The sequence below is a fragment of the Acipenser ruthenus genome, chromosome 3 (assembly GCF_902713425.1).
Source record: "Acipenser ruthenus chromosome 3, fAciRut3.2 maternal haplotype, whole genome shotgun sequence".
Lineage (NCBI taxonomy): Eukaryota > Metazoa > Chordata > Actinopteri > Acipenseriformes > Acipenseridae > Acipenser > Acipenser ruthenus.
In genome coordinates, this window is record NC_081191.1 from 8049804 (window position 1) to 8066557 (window position 16754).

General features: G+C 36.6%; 1 protein-coding gene across 1 annotated transcript; it reads right to left on the bottom strand.

Annotated features, from left to right (window-relative positions):
• Positions 1-559: 559 nt before the first annotated feature.
• Positions 560-16035, bottom strand: LOC117435583 (metastasis-associated in colon cancer protein 1). Its single transcript, XM_034058894.3, has 5 exons — positions 15848-16035; positions 7685-7807; positions 5016-7069; positions 4431-4619; positions 560-4161 (listed from the first exon to the last, which is right to left on the bottom strand). The coding sequence occupies exons 1-5, from the start codon at positions 15984-15986 to the stop codon at positions 3934-3936; spliced, it is 2733 nt and encodes a 910-aa protein (XP_033914785.3). The 5' UTR covers positions 15987-16035; the 3' UTR covers positions 560-3933.
• Positions 16036-16754: the final 719 nt, after the last annotated feature.

A 16754-nucleotide genomic window follows, 5' to 3' on the forward strand; every position in this document is an offset into this window, starting at 1 on the left:
ATTCTGGTATAGTAAGCAAACTTGTTAAATTTGCAGACGACACAAAAATAGGAGGAGTGGCAAACACTGATGCAGCAGCAAAGGTCATCCAAAATGATCTAGACAGCATTCAGAACTGGGCAGACACATGGCAAATTACATTTAATAGAGAAAAGTGTAAGGTACTGCACACAGGCAATACAAATGTGCATTATAAATACCATTTGGGAAATACTGAAATTGAAAAAAGGAATCTATGAAAAAGACCTAGGAGTTTATATTGACTCAGAAATGTCTTCATCTAGACAATGTGGGGAAGCTATAAAAAAGGTCAACAAGATGCTCGGATATATAGTGAAAAGTGTTGAATTTAAATCAAGGGAAGTAATATTAAAACTTTACAATGCATTAGTAAGACCTCATCTAGAATACTGTGTTCAGTTCTGGTCACCTCGCTACAAAAAGGATATTGCTGCTCTAGAAAGAGTGCAAAGAAGAGTGACCAGAATTATTCCGGGTTTAAAACGCATGTCATATGAAGACAGGCTAAAAAAACTAAATCTATTCAGTCTTGAACAAACAAGACTACGCGGAGATCTGATTCAAGCATTCAAAATTCTAAAAGGTATAGACTATGTCAACACAAGGGACTTTTTCGACATGAAAATAGAAACAAGGACCAGGGGTCACAAGTGGAGATTAGATAAAGGGGTATTCAGAACAGAAAATAGGAGGCACGTTTTTACACAGAGAATCGTGGTAATCTGGTACCAATTCCCCAGTAATGTTGTTGAAGCTGACACCCTGGGATCCTTCAAGAAGCTGCTTGATGAGATTCTGTGATCAATAAGCTACTAACAACCAAACGAGCAAGATGGGCCGAATGGCCTCCTCTCGCTTGTAAACTTTCTTATGTTCTTATTTGCCTTGCAGAGTAAAATTGTAGTGGTGCACTGGAATTCAAATTAGCATTGGTACATTTTACAAATGCAATTTTGTACAAATGTAACAGGGTATTTTTTAGAAACATGTGTTGTTCACCAAAATGTTGTAATTTTAAAACTTATCCACATCTATACAGCACATAGAAATAGTTTGGAAGCTGTGACAAGCACTTGGAAACAGTGGCAGCTGATAAACTAGATTTTTTGTTTCTTTGACCAAGGCCACAATGTGAAAGTGCTACAATCACATACCACAAAACAAACAGGAAAGTAATGATTTAAAAAAAAAAAAAGTGGATTTGTCATCCCAAGTAATTGGATTATATCTAATATAGTTAGCCGCACCCTTCCTTTTTGAGCATTCATGTTACTACACCATGTACAAAAAACGTGTGTATTTCCATATACAATTAGAATGACATCGTTCAGGGCCTGAAACATAGGGAGTACAAGCAAGGTCCTAATTGTTTTTCTGACCTTTCACATAGGAATAACAGAACAATGCTTCACTTCGAACTAAACTATGAAATCCTTTTGTAAAATAATAATAATAATAATAATAATAATAATAATAATAATAATAATAATAATAATAATAATAATAATCATCATCTTATCTTATTTCATTCTTCAGTAGCCACTGTGTCTATCCATGGTCGTTGTCATGGTCTTCTGCCATTTTAACAGACGCTATGACGGTGAGTTATTGGAAATACTGGACTTGCATTTTGCATTTGTGCCCTATCTTTTGCCGTTATATTTGGTGCTAATTTAGATTTGTTTCCGGAGCTCACCAATGGCTGAACTAAAGCTTGCACTGGAACCCCGCCACACTTCTCTCTATACAAATAGCATGTATGTGCTCTAGTGACATGTACAGTGATAGTAGGGAGCAAATGTTTGAGTTTTTGCTTTTTTTGCAAAAAATTGAAAATTCTGCGAGAGCAAATTCCGTGATTTTTTCCACAATAGCGGAATCCTGGAGGGACTAATATATATAATTACATACAAACAGAAGTTCAACAACAGTTCTGTTACTTTTAGTACAAGAAGACTGTTCTGTGGGATAAATATAATTAGATTTAATATGTTCATATTAAAAACATAAATTAAAATGAAATACAGTAAAAGCTTGGTCATCCGAATAACTTGGGGGACATAGAAATAGTTAGTAGAAATGAACATTCGGTTGAACGCAAGTTTACAAAAAAAACAACAATACATGTACATATATTGCACTCTAAAGGTTTATTTAAACATTAACATTCTCTCATAGCCCCAAACACTGTGTTTCCTTAGTGTTACACTGAAGTGTTTTCTGACGAACAGTTTTTCCCCTGCTAAGCAAAGCTGCCCGATGCCGTGTCTTTAAAAAGAAAATCTGTACAGCCATCCATCACTAGCTTTAAAACGTGTCCTCTGGATGTAGTCGACTATGGAATTTCAATGCTTTCTCTTTAAGCACTGGTCCTGAAATCAGAGTACCCCTTTTCCTGTCTTGCATGAACCACATGTACAAGCTTTTTCTCTCGCGTTGTCTTGACAGTCGCAGAGTTCTCGCAGTGCTGTGGCGATGCTTGATTCCATGGTACGCGAGAATTTCTATTTTGTGTTTTACAGTTTTTGTGTCAGTAATGGCTGACTTTCCCACGCCATACTTTACCAAGTTGAACAGCACGTTCAATCTTTTCCAGCCATTCAATACCTTTTCAGCTAGAGTAAGCACTGTCCTTTTTAGTTTTTAAGCTATTTTGAATAGGGACACGCTTGCAGTGTGGTTAATAAGGTGATTCGGATCAAAGGGGTTTGAAGTAATGGGTTTCTGCTGTATATATGACTATTGGCATTTTCTATTGATCAATTAATCACACCTTTTAATCTGACATGTTCTGTTGAGCTGTACTTACCATTTGCATTTCCTTCATGTCTAAAATAAAAATACATCAAGAGCATACAGTATATATTACTGTAAATAGTCAGCTGTACTACAATCTAGAATATTGTATTTAACAGACAGTTTTTTTTTTATAACATAAGCTTTCTAGTGCTACTGTGAGGAGACTTGGTGAACGCAATAGCTAACTACATCGAGAGTAGCAACTTCTCGCTCTCATCATATTATTAAGGCAGGACTAAATAAGACCAAGTTTTTGTAGAGTAGTTCAAATTAACATTACACTTAAAATGTAAGGCTGTAGTTAATGCATACTCCATTAGTTCTCGTTAAAGTATATACTGTATTTATTGGGTTATAGGGTTTCCGCACATAGGGGCTGATGTAAGGATAGGTGCAGTGCAAACAATTGCAGCTGCAAAATCCAAATTGACTAGCGGCCAGGCAATTATTTTGCACTGTGGCCTGTGTAAGCTTAAGAGCAATGCACATTACTCAACACGCACAAATAATGATCTGCAATCATGATAATGAGGGTCGCAATTTTAGCAGCTGCACTTACAGCCCAGAGGTGAGGCGAGTTTGGAGCACAGAGAGCCGCTGTATGAGATTTGTGGAGCACGAAAATCAAACCAAACCAAAAAATGGCAGCAAAGTCCTCTTGGTGTACAGAAAAGAAAAGTTTTCTGAGGGTGAGCTGAAAGTCCTTACGGCTGTGGTCACTAAGCATGAAATTGATTTATTTGGAAAAGTCTCAGCCGACATCAGTTATGTTACCAAAGAGAGTGTGTGTGTGTGTGTGTGTGTGCGTGCGTGTGTTTCATTCTAAGATGTTTTGGTGGTTATTTACATGGTTATTGTTTTTTGTGATTACTATACATAAAATGACTTATTGACCCATTAACTCGCAAAATTACATATTAATGACACATAGCTCAACACATATTTTTGCTTATCATTTCTGTGAAAAAATAAATATATAAAATAAAAATGCTATTTTTAATAAATATTTGTTCCCCTCCCAAACAATTTCTATCTCTCAAAAACCTTACCAAAAAAGTTGTAACAATAATCCCAGCCTGCTGTACACCACCCTACAATAAGGGAAGGGTGTGTTTATTGAAGATGTTTCTGTTCCTCATCGGTTGTGGGGAAAGCGTTAGCCCTAAGTATGTCCATGCAGTTCACTAAAATAAGCACTCCTGTGAGCTGTCTCCAATGCCTGGTGATGGGGCTTTTCATTTTGTCTAATGCCAAGTGCAGATCCTGTAACACATCCCTGTATCCATCTCCATAATGTGAGCTCCATGTATATATAAAGTCGTAAGCAGGTTTCCACATTGCCTATGAAGAAAAGAATAATACATACAGTAAGGCACCTGGAATCTGTTCATGTTTTAAAGAAAGGGCCGTATAAGAGCACTATTAAATGACTGTGTTACATCAAAATAACAGCCTTGCAGTCTGTCAAATACACATACAGTACAGCTCTAGCAAGACTTGGTGACATGTACTGTACTTTCACTGACAGTTTCAACATTTCCAAGCCATTGCTGTTCTTCCTGCACCAAATTGAACATACTCAGACTACATACATAAAGGAGCAGACTAACCTCAGTGCCAACTTCTCCATTCTTCCCCTTGTGAGGTGCTTCGTAACCATCAATCTGAGCTTTTGTTAGTCTTGATGCTTTTTCAGCAAGCTCCCTCCATCGGATTCCAAGCTCTACAGCAGTTGTCAGGATGACTGTGTTTTGAGTAAGACGCGCAACAAGTCCTTGACAATCTATCTTTAAAAGTGCCTATAAGACACAACACAAAGAGATGTTTTGCAATATAACATTGCTTGCAGATGTATAAACTGTAAAATATTTCATAACAAAAAATAATAACATGTATGCAGACAGAAAACAAATAAGGAGAGAAACTAAATATGGAGATTTAATGTGATTTTCTTGAGAAGTATAACACAAGACTGTATCCAGTACCATTGTCCCACACCTCTCCTAAGCACTCAGGATTTAACCTAAGGTATGGAAATCTTAAATCTTAAAGTTTAGTTAACATTTTTCAGTATTGTACATTTAATGTGTTGCAAAATTGTGACACTGTGCATGTATTAAAGTACTATGACACTTACGATGAATTTTGAGTCTTCAGAAAAAAACAATATATTAAACATGAGCTACAGTACTTACAGTTAGAAGCTCATGCTGGAATTTCCTCTTGAATTTATCTGAATGACAGTCTTCTTTCAACTTCTCTAGAACGCAAGCCACTTTGTCTGCTTCACTTTGTGCCTGGGTTCTGCTAATGTCTTCAAGCGACAAACAAGGGTACCCGAGTGCTTCAGCAAAGGCCTTCCAGCTAGGGATTTGCTCAGTACACAGAGACTGGATTGCAGAGTACATATATGTCAGCTTCTTAAATGGAAGTACGATTTGATCAAGGAGAACTTTGGTACCGAGTGTCACGTCAGTAAAGTCAATGACTTGATCTTTTGAAATTACCTTGACATTTTTACAATGCACAAGACCAACCTTCCCTCGCAGAAATCCAATGTACCACTCTTTCACTTTGGTTAGTCCTATTGCTTTCACCTTTTCTAACCCAAGAAGTGCAATTGTATCTCCTTTGAAATACTCCAATAAGTATTCAATCTTTGGCTGCCTAAGCACAGATTTCAAGGCAATCCCATAGCGTGATATATTAACTGTCCTATCCTGAAACTTAGGGCATTTTAAAACTGTTATCTCAGGTATAGGAGCAGATCGTCCAACCTCTTTTCGTCTCTGAAAGCGTCTCTGCTGGTATTTGTCAGCAGATTTTGGTGTAGCACCAGGGGTTTTCACACTGAACTGCACCAAAACTTCATGGTTTAAATTTTTTACTTGGACGGCCAGGTTAAAGGAGCCATGTTCTCCTGTGCCAGCCATAGACAACGGAAACTGGGGACGAAGCACTCTGCCCATTTTTAACTGCACAAGTTTTATCTGTTTAATTTGTTCTGTGGCTTTGACTTCAAATTTAGAATCAAGTGGAAAAGCTTCAATCTGCAAATCTTGGAGTTTTTGAAGATGGAACTGATTCTTCCCCCAAAGCTGCAGCACAACTGGTGGCAAATTTCTGTGAGCCTTTTTCATGTCAGAGACGGCAAGTTTTTCCGGTGTTTGATTATGACTGAAAACTGCACATACTGCTGTAAAAGATGGGTGGATGTGCTTTGGACCATAAACTCCAATTGTGATTTGTTTAGAGATGTAATCCCAAACTGACAAAGCTGGAGGCTGAAGGCATGTTGCTTTTGCTGCTGCAATAATATACATACATGGGCTTAATGTTTCCAACTTCACTTGCAATGTGTCTTTATAAATGTAACAGTTCTGCATCTTTTCATAGGGTCCTTCTTTTTTTTGGCCACACAGACAGACAATGTCAGTCATGACTTGGCTCAATGGGTCATTCCTGATCTCAGCAGCAATTTTCATCTCTAATGAAATACATTCCTTTGTTCTGAGGTTGCTGACTCTGACTTCCAATAGCGGGCTCACTGTTGTTGAATAATCATTGTTTAGTCCTTGCGGTGGATCAAGAACAGCCTTTAAGGAAATTTCCTGAGTTTCTCCTGGTGCAACATGCCCTAGAGGTATATGGGCGCAGATATCAGAGTCAGGTAACTGTACAGACCCTCCATTATGATCAACCTTACAGACTACATGTGTCTCTGCAGCCTGGGTCTGAGCCCAACCAGGGCTCTGACTTATCATGCCCAAATCAAGGCATGATCTAGTGAGCTGCCTGTGGCTCAGCCACGCCATTTTGTATGCTTCTTTGTCATTCTGAAGCCACTTAAAATCTGGAGTCAAAAACTGGCTTGCAGCAATGTTGCTTTTTTTAGGGGTTTCTTTTTCGTTTCGGATATCCAAGAGATCAGAAGTGCTTTTGCACCTTCCGGACTTTGAGTTGGCTGTTTGAAAATTCAGCAGATGATTGACATCCATTTCATCAGACGAAGAGCCGATTGACTCTGTTTTGTCATCACCAAATATTGCAAAGGGATCCTCTTTCAATATAGACACATGTGCATTTGCTTTCTCATTTTCACTTGAATGGACAATATCATCCAGGAACGGGTTTGAGCCTGACAGTCCTTTCCAAAATGGGTTGGAGCTCTGGGTGGCAGGTTTATCATCGGCCTTTAAAATAAGCCAGTCTAAATAATTTCCTGCCTGAGACCCATCAATATTACTTCCTGTGGGAAAAAAAGTGTGTACTTTAAGAATACTGCTTCACTGATTACTTCAAGTGAAAAATGTATACAAACAATGTATTTAATGAATGTAAATAGATATGATATGAAAAGATATGAAAAAACTGAAAATTATACAAGTCAAAGAAAATCCTATTCAACAGTCATGATAGGTTCTATTTGTATTTTAAATATTTCATGATGGCACCCTTTGATCTTTTGATTGATTATTCTACAAATCTTCCTAACAGCACTCGAAAAAGTCAATTATTTTTTACCGACTCAACACTTATCATTGTTTATCCCTTACTTAACTACAGAACAAGCCATTACTGATTATCCTATTCATTGCAGATTTTGACTACAGCTGTTACCTGTAGGGATTAAATTGTATATTTTTTGTGAAAGGAAAATACACCAGTAATGTTAAGACTTCAGAGTTTTTAATTTGACCTCTAGCCTCAATGTAGGTAAAGCCTTGTTTACTGAGGTTATGGGTCCAAAGCAAGAAATACTGCTAGAGATGTTTTAACACAAACTGTATCATATGAGACTTCAATTAGTCAGTACTGGGGATTTAATTAAATGAAAGTCCATGCAATAGTTAAGAGAATATACCTTTCAAAATGTTGTTGTTGAAGGGTCCTTCATCATCCAAATCAATCAATGTCCCTTCAGATCTGGTCCGGGCCAAACCTCCAGTGCGAAATGAATGTGGTCTAACAGCTGCCATTGTTACACCTGTAAAATTAACATGCAGTACTGTGACATGCTGCCAGGCACTTTAGCACTCCACAGCATTGTAGGTCTTTGAGTACTTGTATGTAGTTTGTCTTACCTGCCAATCTGCTGGTAATGCATTTCAGATATTCAGATTTTTATTTAGAGGTGCCCTCAAGACTGAAGGAAGTACTCAATGCTGTACTTTTGCTTCACAATAACCAAAACACTTTTTATCATAAACCAGAATGCAGAACAATCACTTTCACATTTTATGCTACTTTAAGGTGTCCATCAAGATATGATGGAATTTTACGCAGGCAGAGACCGCATAGCAGCAGGGGCAGGGGGGCTTGGCCCGTGTGTGTGTGTGCCTTTATTTTACAGCAAGACGTTACAGTAACACGTCAAAGTAGAAAAATATCACAGGAGTAAAAAATACGTTGTGTAGGTCTTACTTTACCCCAGTGAATTAACTACAAAAAAATGGATGCCAAATTCAAGTTAAACATTGTTCTGTTTATTCCTGAAATAAATAGTACATAAAGTTGACACCGCATTTCATAGATCACGTTTATGCAGAATTCTGTGTTATATACACAGGACATTTTAATAAAAAGCAAAAAAAATAACAGCAGTGCGTTTCCCAGATGTAAAAGACAACAGAACCCCCTTTCATCCCTATTCAATAATTTCGTTCACATTACGAAGTAGTTTTATGCAATGCAACGTGTAAAAATGGTTCCACTGCTCCCTGCATCTTTAAAAAAAAAAAAAAAAAAAAAGCAGCTGAGGTCTTAGCAGCCCATGTAGCACTGTGCATGTCCCAGGTATGAGAGTGACTCAGTAATCTGTATCAGAGCATCTTCCCTGTTGACATTCAGCCAAGAATTTGGACAAGTAAAACACATGCTCAAAAATCATGTTTATAAGACCATGGATGAGGCCTGCAGGGCTTTTATTGAGAATTATTACAACATCTTTCCTGCTTTCGCAAAACTTGCAGCAATTGCAGTTACGACACCTGCATCTTGTGTACCAGAAGAACTGGGTTTTAGCTGTCAGAATAGAGTGCAGACCAGCAAACACTCTCGTTTACATGAGTATCATCTAATCAATGGAAGCACCTGAGAATTATTAAGACTTTGATTTAGAAAGAGCACAGGTAATTTTTTGACTGGGTGCTAAAAGGAACATTTAAAGAACTTTTAAAAAGCAAAACTGTTATGATGTTGATAGCTACCCGCAGAGACATTGGTACATGTTCTACAACTGATTTTTACGTCGTGAACGGGGGATTTTCATGGTAAGCTTGTCTTTGTCTATTTCAACTACATCATAGGGTTAGGGTTAGGGTTAGGGTTAAATTAGGGTATTTATACTGTGTACTGCTTTGCATGTTAACTTCATTAATCTGAATTAGTTACATTGGAAAATAATAAAACTATGTTGATGCAATATGCAGATGTTATGGCTGAAAACGCAGGTTTTGAGATGGTATGCTTTTTACAAATGCACCTTTTTAAAGGCTAGCGCGACCTCTGCCGCATTTTATTTTTTTACTTATTTTTAATTCCTTGCCATTACCGTTTCTTCACAGTAAACAGTGGCCATCGACACATTTTCATAAAGTAGTAACATGAGGTTTACTTGTGCCTTATTTTAGCTGAAGAAAACCAAACAAAAACTGAAATTGAACTTCAAACACTTCAAATAAAACAAACGTGGAAATGGTGTTGTCAAATAATGGGGAAAAAGACTCACCGTTTCAGAACAATGTGCTTGCCTTTTTTCTGTCATGAGATTCTCATTTGCGCTAAAGCAGCACAACGCTTTTTTGACCCAGATAGCTTGCCATACAGAGCACTATGCTTGCACGCGCATAATCTGGTTTGTTTACTTTTTTCTGTCTAAAACTTTTAAAATAGAAGCTCATGTGCTGCTGTGTTGATCCTGTTTTTATATATCTTATATATATATATATCTTATATTTATATTTATATATATATATATATATATATATATATATATAATTAATCTTGCATATCACACAGAGTTCTTTTTCATTTGCCATGTTTGTGTAGCGCAACTTTTGGCGAGGCGATAAGTGTAAGGTATTTTTGTAATTTCAAGCAAATACGAACATCTGAATTTTGTATCCAAATACATGTCAAAAAATATTTGTTCGAATATTCGAATTGTCCCAGCACTAATTATCTGTGATAAAAAATCATCCAAAAACACAGCCTAACTTAAGCAGTGAGCAGTAACATCACAGTGCGAGTCGGTCTTCCAATTAATGCTACAGTACCACATTATCTGCACAATACACAACAGAGTACCATCATTTTTGCTGTATTCTGAATAAAATAACACATCAAATAGCAACCTGAATACACAGACCAACATGGAACATTGTACTACTATTATGGCTTCCGGTAGACTTTTGCGGTATCATTTTGTAGTTTTTTTGATTACATGATGTTAAACAAAAGCTTTAAATTATGTTCATATAGTTTTTTTTTCTAGGTGATGCAAAGCTTTTGGCCCCAGCTGGAGTATATTTTTAATTTTCCACCATAACTAAAGGTCATTACGTGGGTGCAACTTGCAATGACATTCAATACTGTACTGTGGCTGAAAGTGAGAAGTGTCAGCAAAAAAGTGATTTATACTCTGTTCATACTTACAACAACAGGTTAAGGTTGGGAAATATTTTACCAACTATGTCACAATGACATGCCGGCTTTTCTGACTCAGAATGTATGCTCAGGAAATTGTTATTTTGCCCTTTGATAATAATAAGTCAAGTCATTTGTTTTTCATTTCTGTAAAATAACAATCTAGTACTACTGCCCTCTATGGTCCTTTTATTATTATTATTATTATTATTATGGTGTCAGTATTCAGTCTTAAGAACTGGTTGCCAAATGTTTTTTTTTTAATACCTGGTTTGGATCACTGATGGTCGTAAAGTCAAAATTATGGTTATAACTTCTGACACTTAAAATACAATATAACAGGTTTTCTTTTGTGGCTTTTGAAAATGATGCTGTTTGTATGTTATCTTCAGATGTTATATGCAGCAGTCCAGATAAGATGCATACCTGCTGTTTTTACGCATTAAGGGGTTTCTTCTGACTTGGTTTACTCGCTGGAAGAAATACAACACCATATATGGTCATGTAAGCCCTTCTTCAGCGTGTAAATTGTGCATAAACCAAGTCAGAATAGATCCCTAAAAGATCGTAAATACGCACCAAATTTAATGCGTAAAAATGTGCATAGCCTCACCTAAAACTTCCACTAACAACTACATCTCCCAGAATACAATGTCTTTAGTTACTAGCAAACTGTACACAGACAAACCAACCCAACACACATTATCCAATCTCTGGCTAGCCCTGTTGTCTTTGCAGACAATCACAGTAAGAATAAGAAAAAATAAAAGCTACAGTTAGTGTGATACCTCGAAAAAAAAATGTGCTGAGACGATAATGAACCTTATAAAACACACACGTGGTTGTACGGTCGTTCAAAGTAACATTGCAGTTAAAATGGCTCTTTTTTATTTCCTACCCAATTACCATTAAAGACTGCACAGTATGTATCGAGATTACTCGTGACTTCAAGGTAATGTTGCATTTTATCCCCTGAAAATACATTTTACTCTTTCAGTGTTAAAATTAGAGGGTAAATTACTCCCTGACCCAAAACCTTATCTGGAGCACTGATTATAGGGGTTCATTTTAACTGGGTCAGCATGTGTTTACACCTGCCCATAGTGTTATCTGATTGAATGGGTCAAACATATAGATTGATGTAGCTACCCTTATAAGTTTACCATAGTAAATGCGTATGGTTATTTGACTGTGGTAAATCACATTTTTTAAACTCAATTTACCATGCTTAGATAATAAAAACAAGTATATCTGCAGTATAACTAGGGCTTCTGTTTTTCCGTTTTTTATTAATTACATTTTTCGGTGCTTATTTTGAGCTATTTTCCAGTAATATGTCATTTTTTCTTTCAGGGCTTTCGCTTTTTATATAATATATGAAATTATTGTTTCGGTTACTTTCGCTTGTTTCGGTCACAATATGTATAGTAACTCCACAATACTTGCACGCTTCAATTGTAGGGGAGACCGGGGACAGTTGTAACACAGGTCATTTGTAACACCTTGAACTTCTCCAATCTGAAACAAGCTAGAGTGATGAAACTCACTCTGTACATGCTTTAAGTACCCTGCCTCCTCTAGAAAAGAAACTACCTGTGCTTAAAGCTTAAGATTTTATCTACAAAAAATGATTTTTGAGGTTGGTAAGTACATTTTTTCACCAACTTTATTTTTGTGATATATTCCTGAGTTACCCACTTCATGAATCCAAACCTACATTGATTGTTGTTAGTTTTGATGTTTCTTGCCAGAACATGAAGTTTAATAATGACTCCCAGTTGTAAGTGGTGTTACAATTGACCCCATACAACACTAGCTCATTTTTTTATTCATTAAAGTCACTGCGATCTGTCAAAATCATTTGATATTTGCCATGTAACATTGTCCAGATTTTGTAAGGCCAGAAAGACGTTGGCTGAGGAAGGATCTAGTAAACTACCTCATAGGCTGCTGCAATGCAGCTCCAGTCTTCACTGAGGAGCAGGGGGGGGGGGGGGGGGGGGCGAGGGAAACAGAATATCTACTGAAGGCTGCAGATTTGTATTACGGACTGAGTTCCAGTAAGCAGGATCATAAATTGCGCATTGTGTAACACAATGCTGGACTTAGTTAATAGTTGATATCGACAACACAAGTGTTGAGAAAACTGTCTGTGTTCACGGCCCTTTTCATTTATTCCTATTAAATAGCGAAAAGTGGATCTGAAACTATCTTAAAAGAGGTGTCTTAAATAAGAATGATAGTAATTGCGTGTGTGTATACAGCCTCCCAACACATTGTTGGACATTGTTTGAGTTTAATAAATATATATCTTATTGAATAAAGACATCCCTTTTTTAGTTAAATAAAACTTGTTATTTATTTGTTATTCTTTACAAAGTGTTACATTTGACCCCGACCACTGTTACAACTGCTCCCAGGCATGGGGTCAATTGAAACACCGGACTCCTTGCATTTGAAGTAATATTGCTGTCTTTATACTAGCTCTACAAACATAAAAACGGTGAGAATTTGTAACAAACAGATGTAAGTTGTTTGTATAAAAAAATGGCAAAACCAGCTCAAATGGTTTCTGAGTAATGATGCGAAATGTGAAAACTGTTACAACTGTCCCCGGTCTCCCCTACTGTTTTTAATTTGCTGTCTTCCAGCAGTGTGGAGTAGTGGTTAGGGCTCTGGACTCTTGACCAGAGGGTTGTGGGTTCAATCCCCAGTGGGGGACACTGCTGTTGTACCTTTGAGCAAGGTACTTTACCTAGATTGCTCCAGTAAAAACCTAACTGTATAAATGGGTAATTGTATGTAAAAATAATGTGATATCTGTATAATGTGAAATAATGTATAATGTGAAATCTTGTAACAATTGTAAGTGGCCCTGGATAAGGGCGTCTGCTAAGAAATAAATAATAATAATAATAATAAATCCTTATGGTCACGGGCATATTCTTCTGGGGTTTTTATGTTTAGGCATTTTTTTACATTTCACCACAATTTGCAGTTCTGTTTTAAATTCCACGATAAATACTACCTGTGGTACTGTAATATAGCTTTAGATCTCGTGAGCAAGAACATCTTGTTTTAAATCTCACACGCGTGTTACAATCCTCCAATAGAAATGTAGGAATTTGCTGCCATTCGGTAGTTGGGGTGGGTTTAAAGTATTCAGAACAAATCAATGTGAGATGCAAGTCAGGAAGGAGGGACATCGCCCAACTACACTTGGACATTTTGTATTTATTTTTTTCAAAGAAAAAGGGGTCAAGTCAACGTGAATTGAGTAACCATTTCCTGTGTTTTTTCGATGTTTAATGGATTTGTATTGAGGGCGTTTTATAGTTTAACGGTTAAAAATGAAAATCAGAAGCCTTAAGTATAACATATATATCCCCATGAAAACATCTGTGTTTGATGTACACAGAACATAAATTTCATTATTGTCAATTTATTGTATTTATGAGTGTCCTTACCATCATAATCCAATTGGTTGAGCTAGATGTAAAATGTCTAGATAGTCCACACTACAGTATAGCAAGGTCTACAGTAGAACCTTTAATGATAATCTTTGCTTCATTTAGCAAACCACATCATGAATAACTACAGCGACACAGCTTAAATTGTGTAGGGACATTAGAAACTGCAGAATTACCTGTTGAAGCTGATACAAATCCCACATGTGTGTTTCTGTCAAGAGCCACTGTGAAACACTGTAAAATAATGTCTAAATAATGATTTAGCAAAACTGCCCCTGTGCTAGCATAAAGTCAATACCTCCATACTGACCATGTCATTATAAAAATGATCCCCATTAAATCACTAGTTAACTTGTAACTAACTTGTAAAAAAAAAAGTAAACAGTGTCTAGACTGTATAATCTGTGTCACCCAGTAAAGTCCTGCGCATGTCCAATTTTTACACACCGTCTTCTTACCTGCAGCCCGACCCGAACCTGCATTTGTCCTTTACCTACTGCCTGCGTCAACTCTCACGCCTTCTCCACAGATTGAGTTTATACAATAGGCTATACAGCGTGGTATCTTCCTCTAATAGTCTGGATATATTTTAACATTGTAACATATTGACTTACTTACTTTACTATAAAACACCTCTCTATTCTTTTGGTGCCACCAGTTGAAAGGTCTGCTTTCGCAGAGATGTGGCTGTCCTTCACAAAAACATAATGACAAGCAACAAATCCAGTCACATGTTCATTATTTTCATTGGCTATGACTCCAAAATAATTCAAACTTCTGATTTACTTCTCGTACTATCCACTACATGATATTTAGCTTGCGCTATCTTTTGTTTCACCTCGTTCACAAACATTTACCTTCTAATACGTTATTTGTGTAATGGTTACAGATGAGTACGCTGAAAGGACAGAAAACGTTTTTGGTGATTCAAATTCAGACCCGAAAATTACATTTTGGTGTACGTTTGTAACACACACACGCGTTCCCCTTACAATACACGTAACATAAAAGATAGACAAGACAAACGTCACATACAATAAGTACTGCAACGATACAATTGTCCGGGTCGTTACAATATATATAATCGCTTTTTTATATGCAGCACACTTTCTTTTTATCTGGCCCCATTACTATGTAAGATAACAAACACATGTATACAATAGATAGTGTTTAAAAGTTACTGAAACAATGTCGTGGAATTCTGCAAAGCTGTATTTATGTAAAGAAAAGCAAAGTTTCTGTGTAATTTGTGTTTAATCAATGGAGCCATTTGTAATGGGGTTTGCCACACCACTGCACAAAAACAGGTCAGTCTTGTTTGAGCGTAAACAGCCCTATGACTGTGCCTGCACTGTTTTAAATGAGTAAGACAAAAAAAATGTAGATGGTTATTTTCACGGTTCGCAGTAATCCGTGGAACCGAATTAATTTTTGTATCCTACAACCAGGTACTGACAGCTGTGTAGGCTTAATACAAATCAAAACAACTACAAAAATGCGTTTTATTCTTTATTCCTAGAGTTAGTATTATTGTCGCTAGCACCGGTTATGCAAATAACGAAAAGTAAAAACGCACATTTTACAGCATAAACTGCTGTACGTGTTTTAGGGTTATATAAACTTATTGTACACTATACTAGCAATACTTAGTTTGAGTCTGACAAGCTACCAGACAATAAATAAATAAATAAATAAATAAATAAATAAATAATCACTTCTAGGTATACTTTTCTTCAGTTTTTAAGACAATGCTTTGCAAACGTTTCTACATTATGCAGCATTTATCTCGCAAAACTATTTACAAAACAACAATTTTATAGTCTTTTCTAGAATAATACAATTAAAACAAACCACTTTGGCCGTGCACATTTTCTGTACTGAGTATGGTATATTAAACGCAAAAGACTCACCACATCCACAACCCACACAAAATGTTCTTAGAGTAAATCGCTGTACACTTTCAGCCAATACAATGTATTTGCAGCAACTTTCTACTGTATCCACAAGGAGTGTCAGGTAGCGAACACACCTTGTAACTCGATCCAGCATTCAGCAGAGTAGCTACTTGAGAGACGTCAGTGGAGCACTCTGGGATTAATAGTTTTGCAAAACATTGACGCTTTGTTTCAGTTCGTGCAACGACTGACAGCACAACTACAATACCCATATACCACCACGTCATGTTTACATGCATGGAAGTTGCAACACCTGAAACCGACAGGGTAAGAACTGGTTTCGGTGAACGTCACACGATGAGGTCTTTTTTTTTTTTTTTTTTGCTTGCTTATTAAATATAATACACACAGAAACAGTACATGTATGGCTATGTCCAAATTAATTTAAAATAGCAGTTATACAATAACAGATTTGTAAGAGTACTGTACTGTATTATTCTCTTGTACTGTGTAGGTTTGCCAGAGTAGGATATATTTTCAAGATTTAGAATATAAACAGGGCACTACATATTTTGATTGATGGAGGTACCCAATCACTGTTTACTTAAAAAAGGCAAACCATTACCCCAGTTTAAAGACATGTTATCAAATGAGCACTAGAAGGGACATCTACGTTAAATATAAATATCCCATTAAACCTTAGGATCCTAGACAATGCATTGTGTATTCTACACCGATACAATGTTATTCTTATTTTTGTTTTGGCATGAAAAGTTGGGAAGTTCTATAATTCAGAATGAATGGACTTTGTACTAAGTAGAAAATAAAACACTTTCAATGAGATGTTTGGTTCACAGCATTTGCGTCAGTTGGGAATTAATTACATTTCAACAAGTTACACATTGACAGCTTTCTTGATTAA